At 37.0% G+C, this 15,284-nt stretch overlaps 1 protein-coding gene across 5 annotated transcripts in view; it reads right to left on the bottom strand.

Annotated features, from left to right (window-relative positions):
• SULF1 (sulfatase 1) overlaps positions 1 to 15,284 on the bottom strand; it is a 217,128-nt gene that overhangs the window by 36,052 nt on the left and 165,792 nt on the right. For all 5 annotated transcript variants that reach the window (XM_069100088.1, XM_069100087.1, XM_069100089.1 and 2 more), the window contains 5 exons: positions 12,772 to 12,922; positions 9,828 to 10,003; positions 7,847 to 7,975; positions 7,522 to 7,578; positions 6,534 to 6,663 (listed from right to left, as the gene is read on the bottom strand). In XM_069100088.1, the coding sequence (XP_068956189.1) occupies positions 6,534 to 6,663; positions 7,522 to 7,578; positions 7,847 to 7,975; positions 9,828 to 10,003; positions 12,772 to 12,922 (643 nt within the window). The remainder of the gene's footprint in view (positions 1 to 6,533; positions 6,664 to 7,521; positions 7,579 to 7,846; positions 7,976 to 9,827; positions 10,004 to 12,771; positions 12,923 to 15,284) is intronic.

Genomic DNA, 15,284 nt, shown 5'->3' with positions numbered 1-15,284 from the left:
TGTGTGTGTGTGTGTGTGTGTGTGTGTGTGTGTGTGTGTGTGTGTGTACCTGGGCAAAGTGATAAGAATAGTCTTCAATTATATAGGAAGGTCTATTATGTGGGATAGGTATTTAATTTAGGATTGTATGATCATTGGTTCATAAAACTTTAAGAGATTTTAGATACCATCTAATCCAAACTCATTTTAGAGATGAGGAGACTTGGGGATGGAGAGGTTAAGAGAGGTGCTCATGGTCACATAAGTAGAAAGAGATAGAGAGTATATTTGCTGAGCTTCTCTGAATGTAAATCTGGTGTTCTTTAGCCTATGACACATTCTATTGGTTCCCAGAGGGTAGAATTAGGAGCAATGACTAAAAGTTGAAGAGGGATAGATTTACATGTGACTTCAGAAAAAAAAATCCCAACAGTTGGAGCTATTTAAATGTACACAGGGCTGACTTGGGAGGTTGCTGATTTTCCCTCACTGGAAATCTTCAGTCAAAGACTGGATAAACACTTGTCTGCTATATTGTAGAAAATACCTTTGTCCCCCCTTTGGGATGAACCAAATGGCCTCTAAAATCCCTTCCAGAATTTTAGAACTTAAGAATTTCAACACTGGAAGGGACTTCAGTGTCAGTTTAGTCCAAGTGACATTTCAAAAAGGATCCTTTCTACAGCATCCCTGACAGGAGATTATCTAGCCTTTGCTTGAAGAAATCTAATTGTGAGATTCTGGAATTCTGGAAAAATGGAAAATGTAATCATAATCACTCTAGTTGATGTATAGGAAATTCCAAAGCCAGTTGCATAGATCCCGAAATCCACAGGAAAATCTTAGAAAAATTGTATCCTAAAATCCAAAAAAGAAAATCGTGCTTATCTCACCTTTGCAGAGGTGGGGTGGGATAGGGGAGAAAGTATTGCCCTTTTCAATCCTGCTGGGTAATTTATTTAACCTTTATGAGCCACAATTTCCTTATCTATAAAATGATGGAAGTTTGAATAGATGGCCTTGATTCCTCCTTCCAACTCTAACTCTATGCTACTGTGGGAATGAATCTAGTTTTAATCCTCATTTTGTTGTTAACTAGCTATATGACCTTGAACAAATTGCCTCTCCTCCTCATCTACAAGGTAAAGATGAAATATTTAAGATCCTTCTGGGCTTTGACATTCTGTTACATCGGAAGGGGGCTGTTACAAAATGGACTTTTCTATGTATATGTAAGTGCTAAAAAAGTTCACTGTTCTGTTGTGATTGATTGATGGGAATTCAAACCCAGAAGCCTCCAAGGTAGATTCAGGATTATAGAGGTGATGCAAACACATATGTACATATTGTCTGAACTACTTTTCCTGTCCCATTGCTTCTATTCTGTTGAAGCAGTCTGGGATCAGTGCCAAGTATCTCAGGATTGTAGCACATTTTAATTCCCGATTGGTTTTTTTAAGAATGGAAATGACAGGTAGGGTGGTGTAGATAACATGATATGGCTTCCTGTCTACTAAACAGCCCCCAGGTGGCCAGGCATGAGGGGACCTATATTAATGAGTCATGGGATTATCCCTTATGGGATTAGTAGGGTAGAGAATGGGGCTGATGCTGTCAATTTCTCCTCCATACAAGAGCAAGTATCAACACGGAGAAGAGGGGTGGCTGAATTGCCGCCAATAACATGTTCCTTACATGAAGGCAGTATGTTAGGAGGAGGTGGAGAAGGAGGAGGAGGGGAAATAAGACATAAACCAGCTGTAAACACAGAAGCCAAGAGAATAAATCCCTGAAAGTCCCTAGCCAAAACCTTCTCCTTGAAACACAATAATACATAGCTATCCCAGGTTTCTTCTTTCTGAGAGTGATTTAATACCAGAAATAAAAATTTCCCAGGAAAGACGTTCTTTCAAAATTCTGCTAGCTACCAGGATGGAGTACTGTCATCAGAAAATTTCTTGCAAAACTGGATGGTGGGGATAGGGTTTGTGTCTTTGGGTTTAAATGACACCCCCGCTAAGGCTTGAGTGGTACTGGGAAATTTACTGAAGTTATGGATAGTTTCTGACCCCACGAGATTAGTTGGGCAATAACTTGGTAGAGGCAGTGGTTAGATTTATAACAGTCAACTCCTTGCAGAGATTTCTGCAGCTCTGATGTAGCATTAGGAATTACTGGCTTTAGGCAATTTGGGTATATTCTTCAGGTCTTCAATTCAGCAGGAGATGGCAGTCCTTTGCTAAAGTATAAGACTGACTCATTTCAGAAGTCCTGCAAGGATAACCTACGTGCAGTCCATCTGCCATTGCTTTGCTGCACAGAGTTGGGACTTTACAAAGGAAACATCGATAATACTTTACTACTTTCACTGAAATTGAATTTGCACTAATCTATGATGAAATAAAACAAGCAGAGGGAAATTTTTATCAAGAGATAAATTAAAGCAGTTTATAGGATAAAAACAAGGGTAGAAAGAAATTATAAAAGAGCAGAATGAATTTTACAACACAGTTAACATTCAGCTGGCTAGTGGGAAGGTGATGGCAGAACACCACTGTTTGGTTTAAAATCACAGCTGGGCTTTAGGGTACATATTAAAATTTCAACACCAGGCATATGGAGACATTTACAGAATTACATGCTGGAATATAGGTACTATACCATATTTTCAAACGATGATGATGCTTACCACTTAGTATACTAAAATAGTCATGAGAACACGAATTTGCATGAGATGTATTTAACATAGCACATTACAAACTCCTGAATAACAGTAAATTACTATTCTTGCAGAAATTGGCTCATAAAACAAAAATTCTAATGTCTGATACTGAAGAGAGCATTTAAGGTTGAGTGTTAAGTGATTTTTAAAAGAGCAATCTTACTAGAGAATTATAGAAACCAAATAAAATAGAGCCTTATTATGCACAACAAGATAATAATAGGAGGCTCACCTTTTTTCCTCCCAAAGGCCCTGGATACCTACTAAAGGAATATGGATTCTAGTCTTGATTACATCACCATGTAGCTATGTGTTGTTGGGCAGATAGTTTTGTCTTTCTGAATCCTTTCTTTCCTTTGTGAAATGAAGGTTGGGATGGGATATCTAAGATTCCTCTCAACTTAACATTCTATAAAACTATTAATTACCAAGAGGAATATTTGAAGATCTCAAACTCAAAGCATTGACTTAGTCAAAGCCTTCATCTAAATTACTTGAAAATTAAGACCTATGGTCTCACAGAACCCTATGTAGTCTGAGTTTCCCTCCCCTTTCCCCGAGGGGATCTATTTCAGCTGCAGAACTCTAAATGACTTCAAAGAGAGCCAGATTTGTGTGCAAGAGACACGTAGAGAGAAAAGGATGAGAATGCAGTAGATTATTTATGTATATTCAGTAAAGAGAAATGACTCATAATAAATATGCAATGAATGCAGCCATTTTAATGGGGATCAAATTGCATATATATTGGCATCCAGTTCCCTTGTATTCTTAGTCACTGCTGCTGTTTTTTGGGTTTTTGGTGGGTGTGTGATGGGGCAGAATAGCTGAAAAGACACAGGTGATCTGGATTTCTTTTAACTTCTGTAATAATGCAGTGCAACTCTTGTAAAAGATATTTCTGACATTTGCACTTCTGACACTAACACACTTTTGAGTGTGTTAGCTTTTCAGCCTTGGCATCTGCATCAGGCTTGGCAAAAGCAGAGATTAATTCTGATATTACAACATAGCCTTTTAGCTAGTGAAACCTTATGATCATTTCTCACCCTGCTGTGAGTATTAATGTACGATGGAAGCTCCTTGATGGTAGAGATGGTACCACTTTTGTAACTGTAAACCCAGCACCTAATAAAGTGCCAGGAGCATAGAGGACACTTGCAAATACTTGTTGATTAAAGTAATACTTGGTTACTATAGCTCGATGCCAATCTCTCATGGGGTATCTAGGTCATTCTTCTTGCTATCACTTTAACAGTACTCTGGTGATATGGATACTCTTGATTCAATGATAAAATGCATTGCATCAACATTATTCTTTTCCTAAGGCTACTGTGGCAAAGGGATAGAATGCTGGGCTTGGAGTCAGTGGGACCTGTGTTCAAAGCCTGCTTCTGACACTTACTAAATGTGATTCTGTGAAATTTTTCTAAACTTTTACCACTTCAAGAAACCCTCCAAGACTGAAAATTGCAGAGCAGTTGCTGGTCTTCTTTGGTAAGAAAAGTTTTCTTCACCATCACTTCCCTACACCAATGACAACACAAATTCAAGCCATACACAAATATAATCCTTTTCATACATATATTCTCTGGAAATTTGGGCACTGATGATCACTTTCATCACATTCCTTTTTCCTGTCTATAATTGACAGTCACTTTTATCAACCTTATCTCACAGAAAAATGTGATGTTGCTTTTGTAATGATATCATTTGCCTGGTATGATTATATGATTGTTCATAATGTGCCTATGAAATCTTTAAGTAAAAAAATCATATGTAAGGTATTCTGAAGATAAAGCTATGTAAACACACATGTTAGAATAGGAATTCTTAACCAGGGTGGGGGTGTTCATATGATTCTTTAAAAAATAATCTTGATAACTAGATTTCATTATAATTGGTTTCCTTTGTAATCCTATGTATTTTATTTAATCAGTTTAAAAACATTATATTGTAGTTATTTGGATAGACCTAAGTAATTGGAGAAATAATATTTGCTCATGAAGAAGTAGAGCCAATAGAAATGAAAATAATATCTAAATTAATTCAAAATACCAAGGGATTACTTTATAGAACTTTAGAGAAAAGAATGATAATGAAATTCATCTGGAGGAGCAAAAATGGGAAGAAAAGAGGCCTAGTAACAGCAGATCTCAAACAATACTCTAAAGAAAGAATTTTCAAAAGAATTTGGTAGTGGTTAAAAAAGAGACCAATCAGTGGAAGAGATTAGGTACAAAAAAAAATAGAAACAAATAAACCTAGTAGTCTAGTGCTCAAAAAATACAAAACCCTAGGCACAGGGGTAAGTATTCATTATTTTATAAACACTGCTCAGAAAACTGGCTAGTAGTATTACAGAAATTAGGATAAGATTAACATCTCAAATCTTATAATAAGATAAACTCCAAATAGGTAAGTGACCTGGATATAAAAGGCCACATAAACAAATCAGAGGAACAACAAAGAAATTACCTTTCGGATCTAGGTATAGGAGAAGACTAAACAAAGGATAGAGAAGATTACAGAAGATAAAATGTGCAGTTTTGATTACAAAAATTTTTTTAAAGTTTTGCATAAGCATATCTGATATAACCAAGATTAGAAGGGAAACAACTGACTGGGGAAAAAATCTTTCCAACACAATTTTCTGAGGAAGGTCTCATTCCCAAGATATATAAGGGACTGATTCAAATCAGTAGGAATAAGAGCCATACACCAATTGATAAATGGTCAAAGGATATGCACAGGTAGTTCTCAAGGGAAGAATCCAAGCTAGCTCTTATTAAAAATGCAACAAATCACTAATTAGGGAAATGAAAATTAAAACAACTGTGATGTCCTACCTCATCCATCAGACTGGAAAGGCTGACAAAAAAGGAATATAATAAATGTCGCAGGGGTTGCAGCAAAACAGATACACTGTGACTGGGGCTATGAATTGGTCCAGTAATTCTGGAAAAGCAATTTGGGATTATGCCTCAAAAGTTATGAAACTGTGCATTGAACCAGTGATATCACTCTTTGGCCTTGCCACCAAAGAGATTTTAAAAAAGCAAAAAAGGTCTTGTATGTACAAAAATATTTATAGCAATTCTTTTTGTGGTGACAAAGAACTAGAAACTAATGGTGTACCCATAAAATGGGAAGTAATTGAACGAAATATGACATATGACTATAATACTATTGTGCTATAAGAAACAAAGACATTTTCAGGGAGATCTTGGAAGATATTCATGAAGAAATGGAGTGAAATGAAAAGAACCAAGATAATAATTTATACTCTAGCATCAATATCGTAAAAACAAATAATTCTTAAAGACTCAAGAACTCTGATCCATACAATGATCAACTGAGATTCCAGAGGAATGATGATGAAGAATGTTACCTATCTCCTGACAGAGATATGATGGACTAATATGCAGAATGAAAAACACATTTTTGGATTGTGGCCAAAACAGGAATTTATTTTGCTTGACTATGCAATTTGTAACAAGGGTTTTAAATTTCTTTGTTTCTTTTTTTTTTCTCCCAGTGAATGAAGTGGGGGGAGGGGGAGAAGGAGGTGAGAGGGAGAAAAAAAGAATAAATGATTGATAATAGAAAAATTTTAAAATGTATTTTGAAAAGAATTAAAAACATTATTCTGAGAAGAGTTCCATAGGCTTTACCAGATTGCCAAAGGGAAATACAAAATACAAAAATCATTAAAAACCCTTGAATTAGAGTTTCCTTACATTTAATCTTACTTTTTTTGGGTGAGGGGAAGAGAGTGATTTTCCTTACCATGAAGCACTATCGAATACAAGTTTTATTCCTCTGCACTCACCTGTCCAGGCTGTTCACAGGCTGTTTGGTACCGTGCTTGCTGGCAAAGTTCTTTGACTCTTTCGTATTTGGGTAAGTGATTTGACTGTTGGGCATTCTTGCTAGGTTCTTCCTTCTTGCGCAGGAATTTGCTTTGATACAAAGGGACAAGCATTAGAGAAGTGGTCCTCCCCACCTCCCATGATCCCTGCCCACCCTACAACCTCACTTCTTAGCAAGAAGAAGGAACTTAATTAAGAGAAAACTCTGAAAGAGGGAGTACTGCCAAATCCAGCATTTGGTGAGCTGCTTGGAGGAAAACTATTACTTAAGAGTCATCAAGAAATTTTCTAAGAGGACAGAGTCGCTACTAGTCACCTTTTTCAAGCAGTAGCAGTTTTTAAAAGCTTTATTCATCCAGAGTGTTTAGCTTTGTAGGCTATAAAGTTAGTGCAGCTAATAATCATTTGAATGCCTTTAGCTGTGAGAATTGATGTTATGATAAAGGGCAAAGTATGGAACCAAATGGGCAGAACTCAAGGGTTTTGTAAAGAAATCTCCGTTGCATTTTTGGAATTTGTTTTAGTTTTCAGAAGTGTAATTCAAAGCAACGCAACCTGGGAGATTGGAGATGGGGCTTTGAGTGCAATTGAAGAGGTGAACATAGATTTGGTTATGCTCTAAAAGTGATTTGAGGATCGTGATCAGAAAGACTGATTCAATTTTCTTTAACAAAGTGCTCTAGGTAAAAAAAAAGTTCAAATCCAAATATATGTTAAAGCCCCATATTATGAGAATTCATTGTTAAAAATTCAGATGCAGGAAGGCTATAATGAGGGATACAACTTGCTTTGCTAGTCAGCAGAGGATTAAAAATGGTTCGGCCTTGTGACTAGGAATTACAAAATCTGCAGGCTTGCTGAGTGAAAATGAAAAAAAAAAAAGGCACCCAAGAGGTAGATGTGACCACTAGGAATGTTTTCCATCAGCACCCCAAAGCCAATAATTACCCTCTTTCCACTAGGAATGTATCACGCCAAATTTTGGTCTTTTTGTTTGTTCGAAACCTGAAAGCAAAACAATAATATTTACTGCTGGCACCTGGAAGCCTTTTCATATGGAGTTGTGTTAACAGTTTATTTAAAGAAGCACCTCTCACTTCATATGGACCGTAACTGTAACTTTATAAATGTACTATTCACAGACAGCTTAGAAATTCCAAGTTTGTGGTGATCCTGATGGAAAGAGCTTGTTTTGCTAGACTTTTTCTGTGTGCCATGGTGGATTGGCTCAAGTGTACACTGAGACTGGCTGTAGGGAAGGATAATGACCCACCTGTTACCTGGTTTTTCTAGGTCCAGTAGTTTGAGGACTGACTTGCCATCTACATCGGGAGGAGTATCAAGTCCAGCAATATCCAGGATGGTGGGAGCCAGGTCAATGTTTAGCACAATCTGAGACACTCTGCAAGGGAACAACTAGATGAGGAAGCCATTCACCTCCCATCAAGAGGGTATACAATTCAGGGTGCTTTTCTAGGAGCACAGAAGTAGCAGTATTAGTAGTTTAAGGTTTAAACAGTGCTTTGTATCAGAGGCATCAAACTCGCAGTCAATTAAGGCCAGAGCCTGACTGAAATACAATTGGGAAACATTTTACAAAATAAATAAAAATAGGGGCAGCTAGGTGGCGCAGTGAATAGAGCACTGGCCCTGGAGTCAGAGAGGACCTGAGTTCAAATATGGCCTCAGACACTTAACACAAAAACTAGCCGTGTGACCTTGGGCAAGTCACTTAACCCCAACTTCCCTCCTAAAAGCAAATAAATAAATAAATAAAATACAAAGCAACATAATAATGGTAATTTTAAAAAGTAAATAAATAATGACAATTTGTTGTTTTCACTATGCAGCCTACAGATATTAGTTTATGTTTGAGATTGACACCACTGCTTTACACATATTCCCTCATTTCATCCTTACAACAACCATATGAAGTCATGAAGGATTGACTTTTATCTACCCATAGGCTCTTTTTTTGACCTCATCGTGACCAATGAGATATATTTATGAAGTATTTGGCTAGTGTGAGGATTGAACTCCTTAACTGTGGAACAGAGCAAAGCTAACTGACCCATAAAGGGATCAAAACTGGAGATCATGGCCTCATTAACACCATTGTCTAATGGAGCTAGCAGCCTAGACAAGGTCAGGCATACGGCTTTTGCAGGATATGTGTACTGGCTTCTCAAAAATTCTTCAAGTCAAAGGCTTTTCCTGCAGACCTTGCATTTTCAAAAAGGAGCTGCCAGATTCTGTCAAAAGGTAACTAAAGGCTTTCAAATGTGAATATCATCATCTCCTACCCTACAGAGATTCTAAAATTCACTTTTAAGAAAGACTAGGGTGCTTACAATTATCTTAGGACATATCTCCAAATTCTCAAATCCACAACCCCTAAGGGATGCAGCATATATAGTAGAATTATATATATATATATATAGTAACATTAGATTTGGTGTAGCGAGACCTTTTTATGCCTTTGTCCTTACTGTGTGACTTGGACAAGTCATCAAACTTCCCTTCTTCAGCTCTTAAATGAAGGGATTTGACGAAATGGCTTCTGAGGCCTCTTGGGTCTCTTCTTCATCAATGTAGAGCTGATGATTTAATGATTTACAAAATTAGGGGACAGTATCAAATTATCTTTGGTGTTTTTTTTTTCAGCTCATTTTCTAGGTGCGGAGGTGGAGACAGAGACGTTATGACTCACCCAAGGTTATATAGCTTGTTGATGGAAAGGATAGAATTTAAGTACAAACTAAGTGCTTAATAAATATTTACTAACAACTTAAGGCCATGTCTTCCATTTTCTACTTAATGCTTATTTCCATTAGACTGCCCTGTGTTGTTCAAATAATTCACATACATACACATGCACACTTTTTTTTTTCTAGACTTCAAGAAATTGGGAAGAGGCTAATAGTGAAATCAAGCAAATGAGAGCTTGTTGCTACTTAAACACAGTCATGAATCCTTCTAAAGAATCCTTTCCCTTCCAAATTCCTTATTTAACTACCAGACCAAGAGGTGTGAGTTCTTCTTGTTATACAAAGATTGACTATTAATAATGTTCCTTTTTCTCTGTCTTTATTTTAAATGTGATGGAAAAAACTTTATCATCATTTTTAAGTTATTCAGTGTGAAGATACTAATGTTTCTTGATCAAAGGAAACTAAAACTGAGACTTTTATTAACCAAAGCCATTGAATTGCTTTTTACATGATAGCTTGTGTCATAAACAAAAGAGTACCTACATTGATCCTGGTTCTACACTTGGTCCACGAATAAAGAAAGGAACACGAATATCAAAGTCATATGGCATGGATTTTCCCTTCACCAATCCAAACTGCCCAATATGGTACCCATGGTCTGCAGTGTAAATGATGTAGGTATTATCCAGTTCTCCAGTTTCCACAAGCATATTATATAGCTGAAATATATCACAGGGAAAAGTAGAAATGAAGTGGAATGATATAACATGGTATGACAACTCTTAACCCTCTTTTTTTTTTAAATTCTTTTTCAGTATGAATTTAATAATCACTAGACAATGCTAACATCTTAATATACAAAAAAGAACACAAAAGGGAATAACATATGGAACCATCAACTTCTGTCATATATACTTAAACATTTTTCTATCATGTTACAATGCAAAGATTGTTTCTAAAAGGTTGAGTAGGAGGATGGGAAAGAAGTATGATTTCATTGATAGAGGAATCTCCCAAAGAGCTAACACCCTCTCTTAATGCATAAAGGCATCTGTTCTAGGACTTATAGTCTTAGAGAATTGTTTAGAGGTAAGAAATGATTTGTGTAGGGTCACGTAGTGTTTGTCAGAGGCTGGATATAAACCTATGCCTTTTGATCGGGGCTTGCTCTCTAAAAGGCTGATATCTTATTTGTTTTTTGTTTTCAAACAATATCTTCCCCCAATTGCATGTGAAAACTATTTTCAACATTCTTTTTTTTAAATTTGAATCATGAATTCTCTCCCTTCCCTCACCCCTCCCTGAGATAGTAAGCAGTTTGATATAGGTTATGTATGTGTGTCATGAAAACATATTTCTATATTCATCATGTTGTGAAAGAAAACAGACCAAAAAACCCTATAAAAATTAAGTGAAAAATAGCATGCTTTAATATGAATTTAGACCTCATCAGGTTCTTTCTCTGGAGGTGGATACCATGTTCCATCATGAATCCTTTGGAATTGTCTTAGATCATTGTATTACTGAGAATAACTAAGTTATTCACAGTTCTTTATTGCACAATGTTGCTGTTGCTGTGTACAATGTTCTCCTGGTTCTGCTCACTTCATTTGCAGCAGTTCACATAGCTCTTTCCAGGTTTTTGTGGAATCACCCTGTTCATCATTTTTTATTGCATAATAGTAATTCATCATACTCTTATACCATGACTTGTTTAGCCATTCCCCAATTAATGGAAATTGCTTCAATTTCTAATTCTTTGCCACCATGAAGAGAGCTACTATACATATTTTTTTGTATAAATAGATCTTCCCCCCTTTTTCGGATCTCTTTGGGATACAGAACTTGCAGTAGTATTGGTGGATCAAAGGGAATACACATTTTTATAGCCCCTTGGGCACAGTTCCAAATTGCTCTCCAGAATGGTTGGGTCAGTTCACAACTCCACCAGCAGTGTAATAATGTCCCAATTTTCCCACATCCCCTTTGATATTTATTTATTTATTTTTTTTGCCACGTAAGCCAATCTAATAGGTTTGAGGTTGTACCTCAGCCTTTTTTTTTTTTTGGAGGCAGGGCAATTGGGGTTAAGTGACTTGCCCAAGGTCACATGGCTAGTAGGTGTTACATGTCTGAGGTCGGATTTGAACTCAGTTCCTCCTGACTCCAGAGTCAGGGCTCTATTCACTGTACCACCTAGCTGCCCCTTGTTTTGATTTGCATTTGTCTAATCAGTTGTGATTTAGAGCATCTTTTCACATGACTATAGATAGCTTTGATTTCTTTATCTGGAAAGCCCCCATTCATATCCTTTGACTACTTATCAATTGGAGAATGATGTATTCTTATAAATTTGACTCAGTTCTATACATTTGACAAATGAGGCCTTTATCAAAGACACTTGCTATAAAATCCCCTCTCCCCCAGCTTTCTGCTTTTCTTCTAATCTTAGTTGCATTGGTTTTGTTTATGTAAAAATGTTTTTTTTTAATATAACCAAAATTATCCATTTTACATCCTATAATGCTCTCTACCTCTTGATTGGCCATAAATTTTTCCTTTATCCAGATATCTGACAAGTAAACTATTCAATGCTCCCCTAATTTGCTTACGGTATCACCCTTCATGTCTAAATCATGTACCCATTTTGACCTTATCTTGATAGACAGTGTGAGATGTTGGTCTATACTTAAGTTTCTGCGATCCTGTTTCCCAGCAGATTTTTTCAAATAGTGAATTCTTTTCCCCAAAGCTTGGAGCTTTGGATTTATCAAAGACTAGATTACTCTAATTATTCACTGCTGTGTATTTTGCACCTAATGTATTCACTGATTCACTGCTCTATATTTTAGCCAGCACCAGATTGTTCTGATGATTAAAGCTTTTTAATACAGCTTGAGATTTGCTATGGCTAGGCCACCTATGGCTGATATTTTAATAAAATGGTTTCTTAACCTTCTTTACTGAGTCATCTGTATCAGTGGAGCTCTCTGTCCCTCGGGGAATAAAATCACCATTTAGCTGATTCAGTTGTCTTCATCAATTCCGCTAGATGTTCACATGGGGCAGAGGAGTCAAGTCAACTTTCTGAGATTTAACCATTTTTGCAAGTGCTTACATTTTCATTGCACATTATTTTTTTGGTTTAGAAGAAAACTTTCTGTAACGAGTCAGTTTGAAAATGCAGCAGGTAAGCCAATTATTTTATTGCTACCTTTGTGTTTACAAGTTCTTCCTGTTTCTCTTTCAGCTTTGACTGCTTTGGCTTCCCTCAATTCTACCTGAACCACACACTGAAAAATATTGGGAATGGGAAAAATGTGGGGGCAGGGTGAAGATGGCAAAGGTATTTACAAATCAATGACCTGAAATGCAAGGAAAATGTGAAAAAGCAAACAGTTTTGAGGGAAAGGGCAGGTGACGCAGGAAAGAAAGGGAGAGGAGACGCAGGAGAGAGGAAGCATCTTTGAGGATTTTGTGTGCTTACCCTTTCCACAGAGTCATCAACTGACATCAGAGTCTGAAGTCTTTTCCGCTGCAAAACATTTGTAAATTCCATGTGGATGGGCAGCATGGGTCCTGTGTACTGCATAATCCAATGCTTATCCATATTTGGTGCATAGTTGTAACTGGGAGTACTGAAAATAGTCAGGAAGGAGTCTTAGTGTATTTTTATACTTAGTCACTTATAAAAACTCAGCAATAAGGGTCATGAAATAATCTTTCATGGGAAGCAATTAAAACATCACCAACACATCATTTTTTTCCTCTCTCCTGACTATGTCGTCTTTGCTTAGAGGAATTGACAAATTATCCTGAGAGTTTCACTGGAAAGTCTACTCTGGTCCCTCTGGACAGAGGAACTCTTTCCCTTCATGGATCTCATAGCACTTAAAAATCATTTTGCTTTTCTCTTCATATCCTTTTTTTCCTACTAGACTATCAACTCCTTGAGGATAGGGAACATGTCTTATTTATTGTATCTTAATTTCCCCAGGGCCTTGCATATAGTTGGAGCTTAATTTCTTTTTGTGATAAAGCTGAATCTGAAATCATCATTGGCTGAATAATCATTAAAATCTCTAGATAAATAAAATAAATTGCAACTGACACACTTTCATTTTAAAATGCAAGTCTCTTAATATTCTCCGTGATCTGGACAGAGCTTCACTTTCTTTTCTTTTCTTTTTTTTTTTCCTTAAAAGCAATTGGGGTTAAATAACTTGCCCAAGGTTACACGGCCAGTTATTTTGTGTGGGTGTTAAGTATTTGAGGCCAGAACTGATCCTGGGTCCTCCCTACTCTGGGGTGGGCACTCTTACTCACTGCGCCACCTAGCCGCCCCAAGAACTTTACTTTCTGACCTCATTTTATAGGACTACATTTCACATGCTCTATATTCCAGTCAAACTGATGATTAGCCATTTCCTGATGATATCCCATTCTCTCCTCCCTGTCAGTACACAGGTTACCCTCTGCCTAGAACAGATTCCCTTCATATCCCTGCAGAAATGCTTCTTTTCCTGGAAGGCTTAGCTCAGGACATACCTCTTCCATGCAGGTTTTTGTAGGGCCATCTCTCTAAAGCTTCATGCATCTCTGACTTATTTGTCATTTATCACAAAAGTTAATTGGGTAAATGTCTTTGGCCTTCCCATTAGATTGTAATTTCCTTGAGAACAAGGGCTATGTTGTGTTTATTTCTTTAGTTCCAGTACCTAGCATGGTACATTATAGCAAACTTGATAAATGTCGTTGAACTGAACTTTTGTTTGGGTTTGTTGGATAAAAGCTGTATTATACACAGTTGTTATTGTTGTTTAGTCATTTCAGTTGTGTCTGGGTCTTCATGATCCCAGTTGGAGTTTTCTTGGCAAAGATGCTGGAATGGTTTGTCATTTCCTTCCCCAGCTCATTTTACAGATGAGGACACTAATAGGATTAAGTGACTTGCCTAGGGTCACACAACTAATAAGTGTCTGAGGCCACATTTGAATTCAATTCTTCCTGACTCTAGGTCTGGCACTCTATCTACTACATCACCGAGCTGCCCATTATACACAGTAATGTGACCACAATCATATTTATGTTCAATATTTATAATGAAGCCAATTATGTTTTCATATCAATATGAAATCATACCTCATTTGATTTCTTATTAGGGAGTTAAAATTCCCATCTTCTATAGGAAGCCTTTCCCAACCCCTCTTAATTCTAGTGCCTTCTGTCTGTTAATTATTTCCTATTTATCCTGTATTTGCTTGTAAACACACACACAAACACACACACTGGCACGCATGTGCACACACATGCGTTTGCTCATTTGCTGTCTCCCTCATCAGATTGTGACTCCTTGAGAGCAAGGACTGTCTTTTACCTTTCTTTGTATACTCAGTGTCAGGCACAATGCCTGACATATAATAGGCACTTAAGTGTTCATTGATTGAATAATTGAAATGTGTTCATATAAATACTTGCTGTAAGTAATGTGGACAAATCTTTTCTTTTAACATAAGCTTCTTTTGAAATTGACTCCATTTCTCAAGTGGAATATTTCTACCATGCACAGAGAGCCTTCACTGCTCAGGTGAAAGTCATAATAGCATACTATTAACTTAAAGAACCTGACTAGTAAAGAGGCAGCATCATGGAAATAAAGGACAAACCTTAGAGTCCCAGAGACATGGGTAGAAATTCTACTTCTGACACACATTGATTGTGCAACCATAGACAAGTTACTTAAAGTCTCAACGCCCCCTAATGCTCCAGACTAGCACGGGAGAAAGGGTTCTAGATCTGATATGAGAGATCTGGGTTTAAATCTGCCTATACTAGTGGTGTGACCTTGGGCAAGTCACTTAACATATCTGGACCTCAGCTTCTTCATCTGTATAATGAGGACATTTGGCCTTTCAGGTTCCTTCCAATGCTAAAACTATGATCCTATGAAATGTTTGCTAAATTTCAATGTGAGTAATACCTGTGCATTTTGCACAATGT

Source organism: Petaurus breviceps, unplaced genomic scaffold (genome assembly GCF_028583685.1).
Source record: "Petaurus breviceps papuanus isolate PSGF00001 unplaced genomic scaffold, PetGlider_PUasm1.0 38, whole genome shotgun sequence".
Taxonomy (NCBI): Eukaryota; Metazoa; Chordata; class Mammalia; order Diprotodontia; family Petauridae; genus Petaurus; species Petaurus breviceps.
This window is presented reverse-complemented; position numbering and strand designations above follow the sequence as displayed.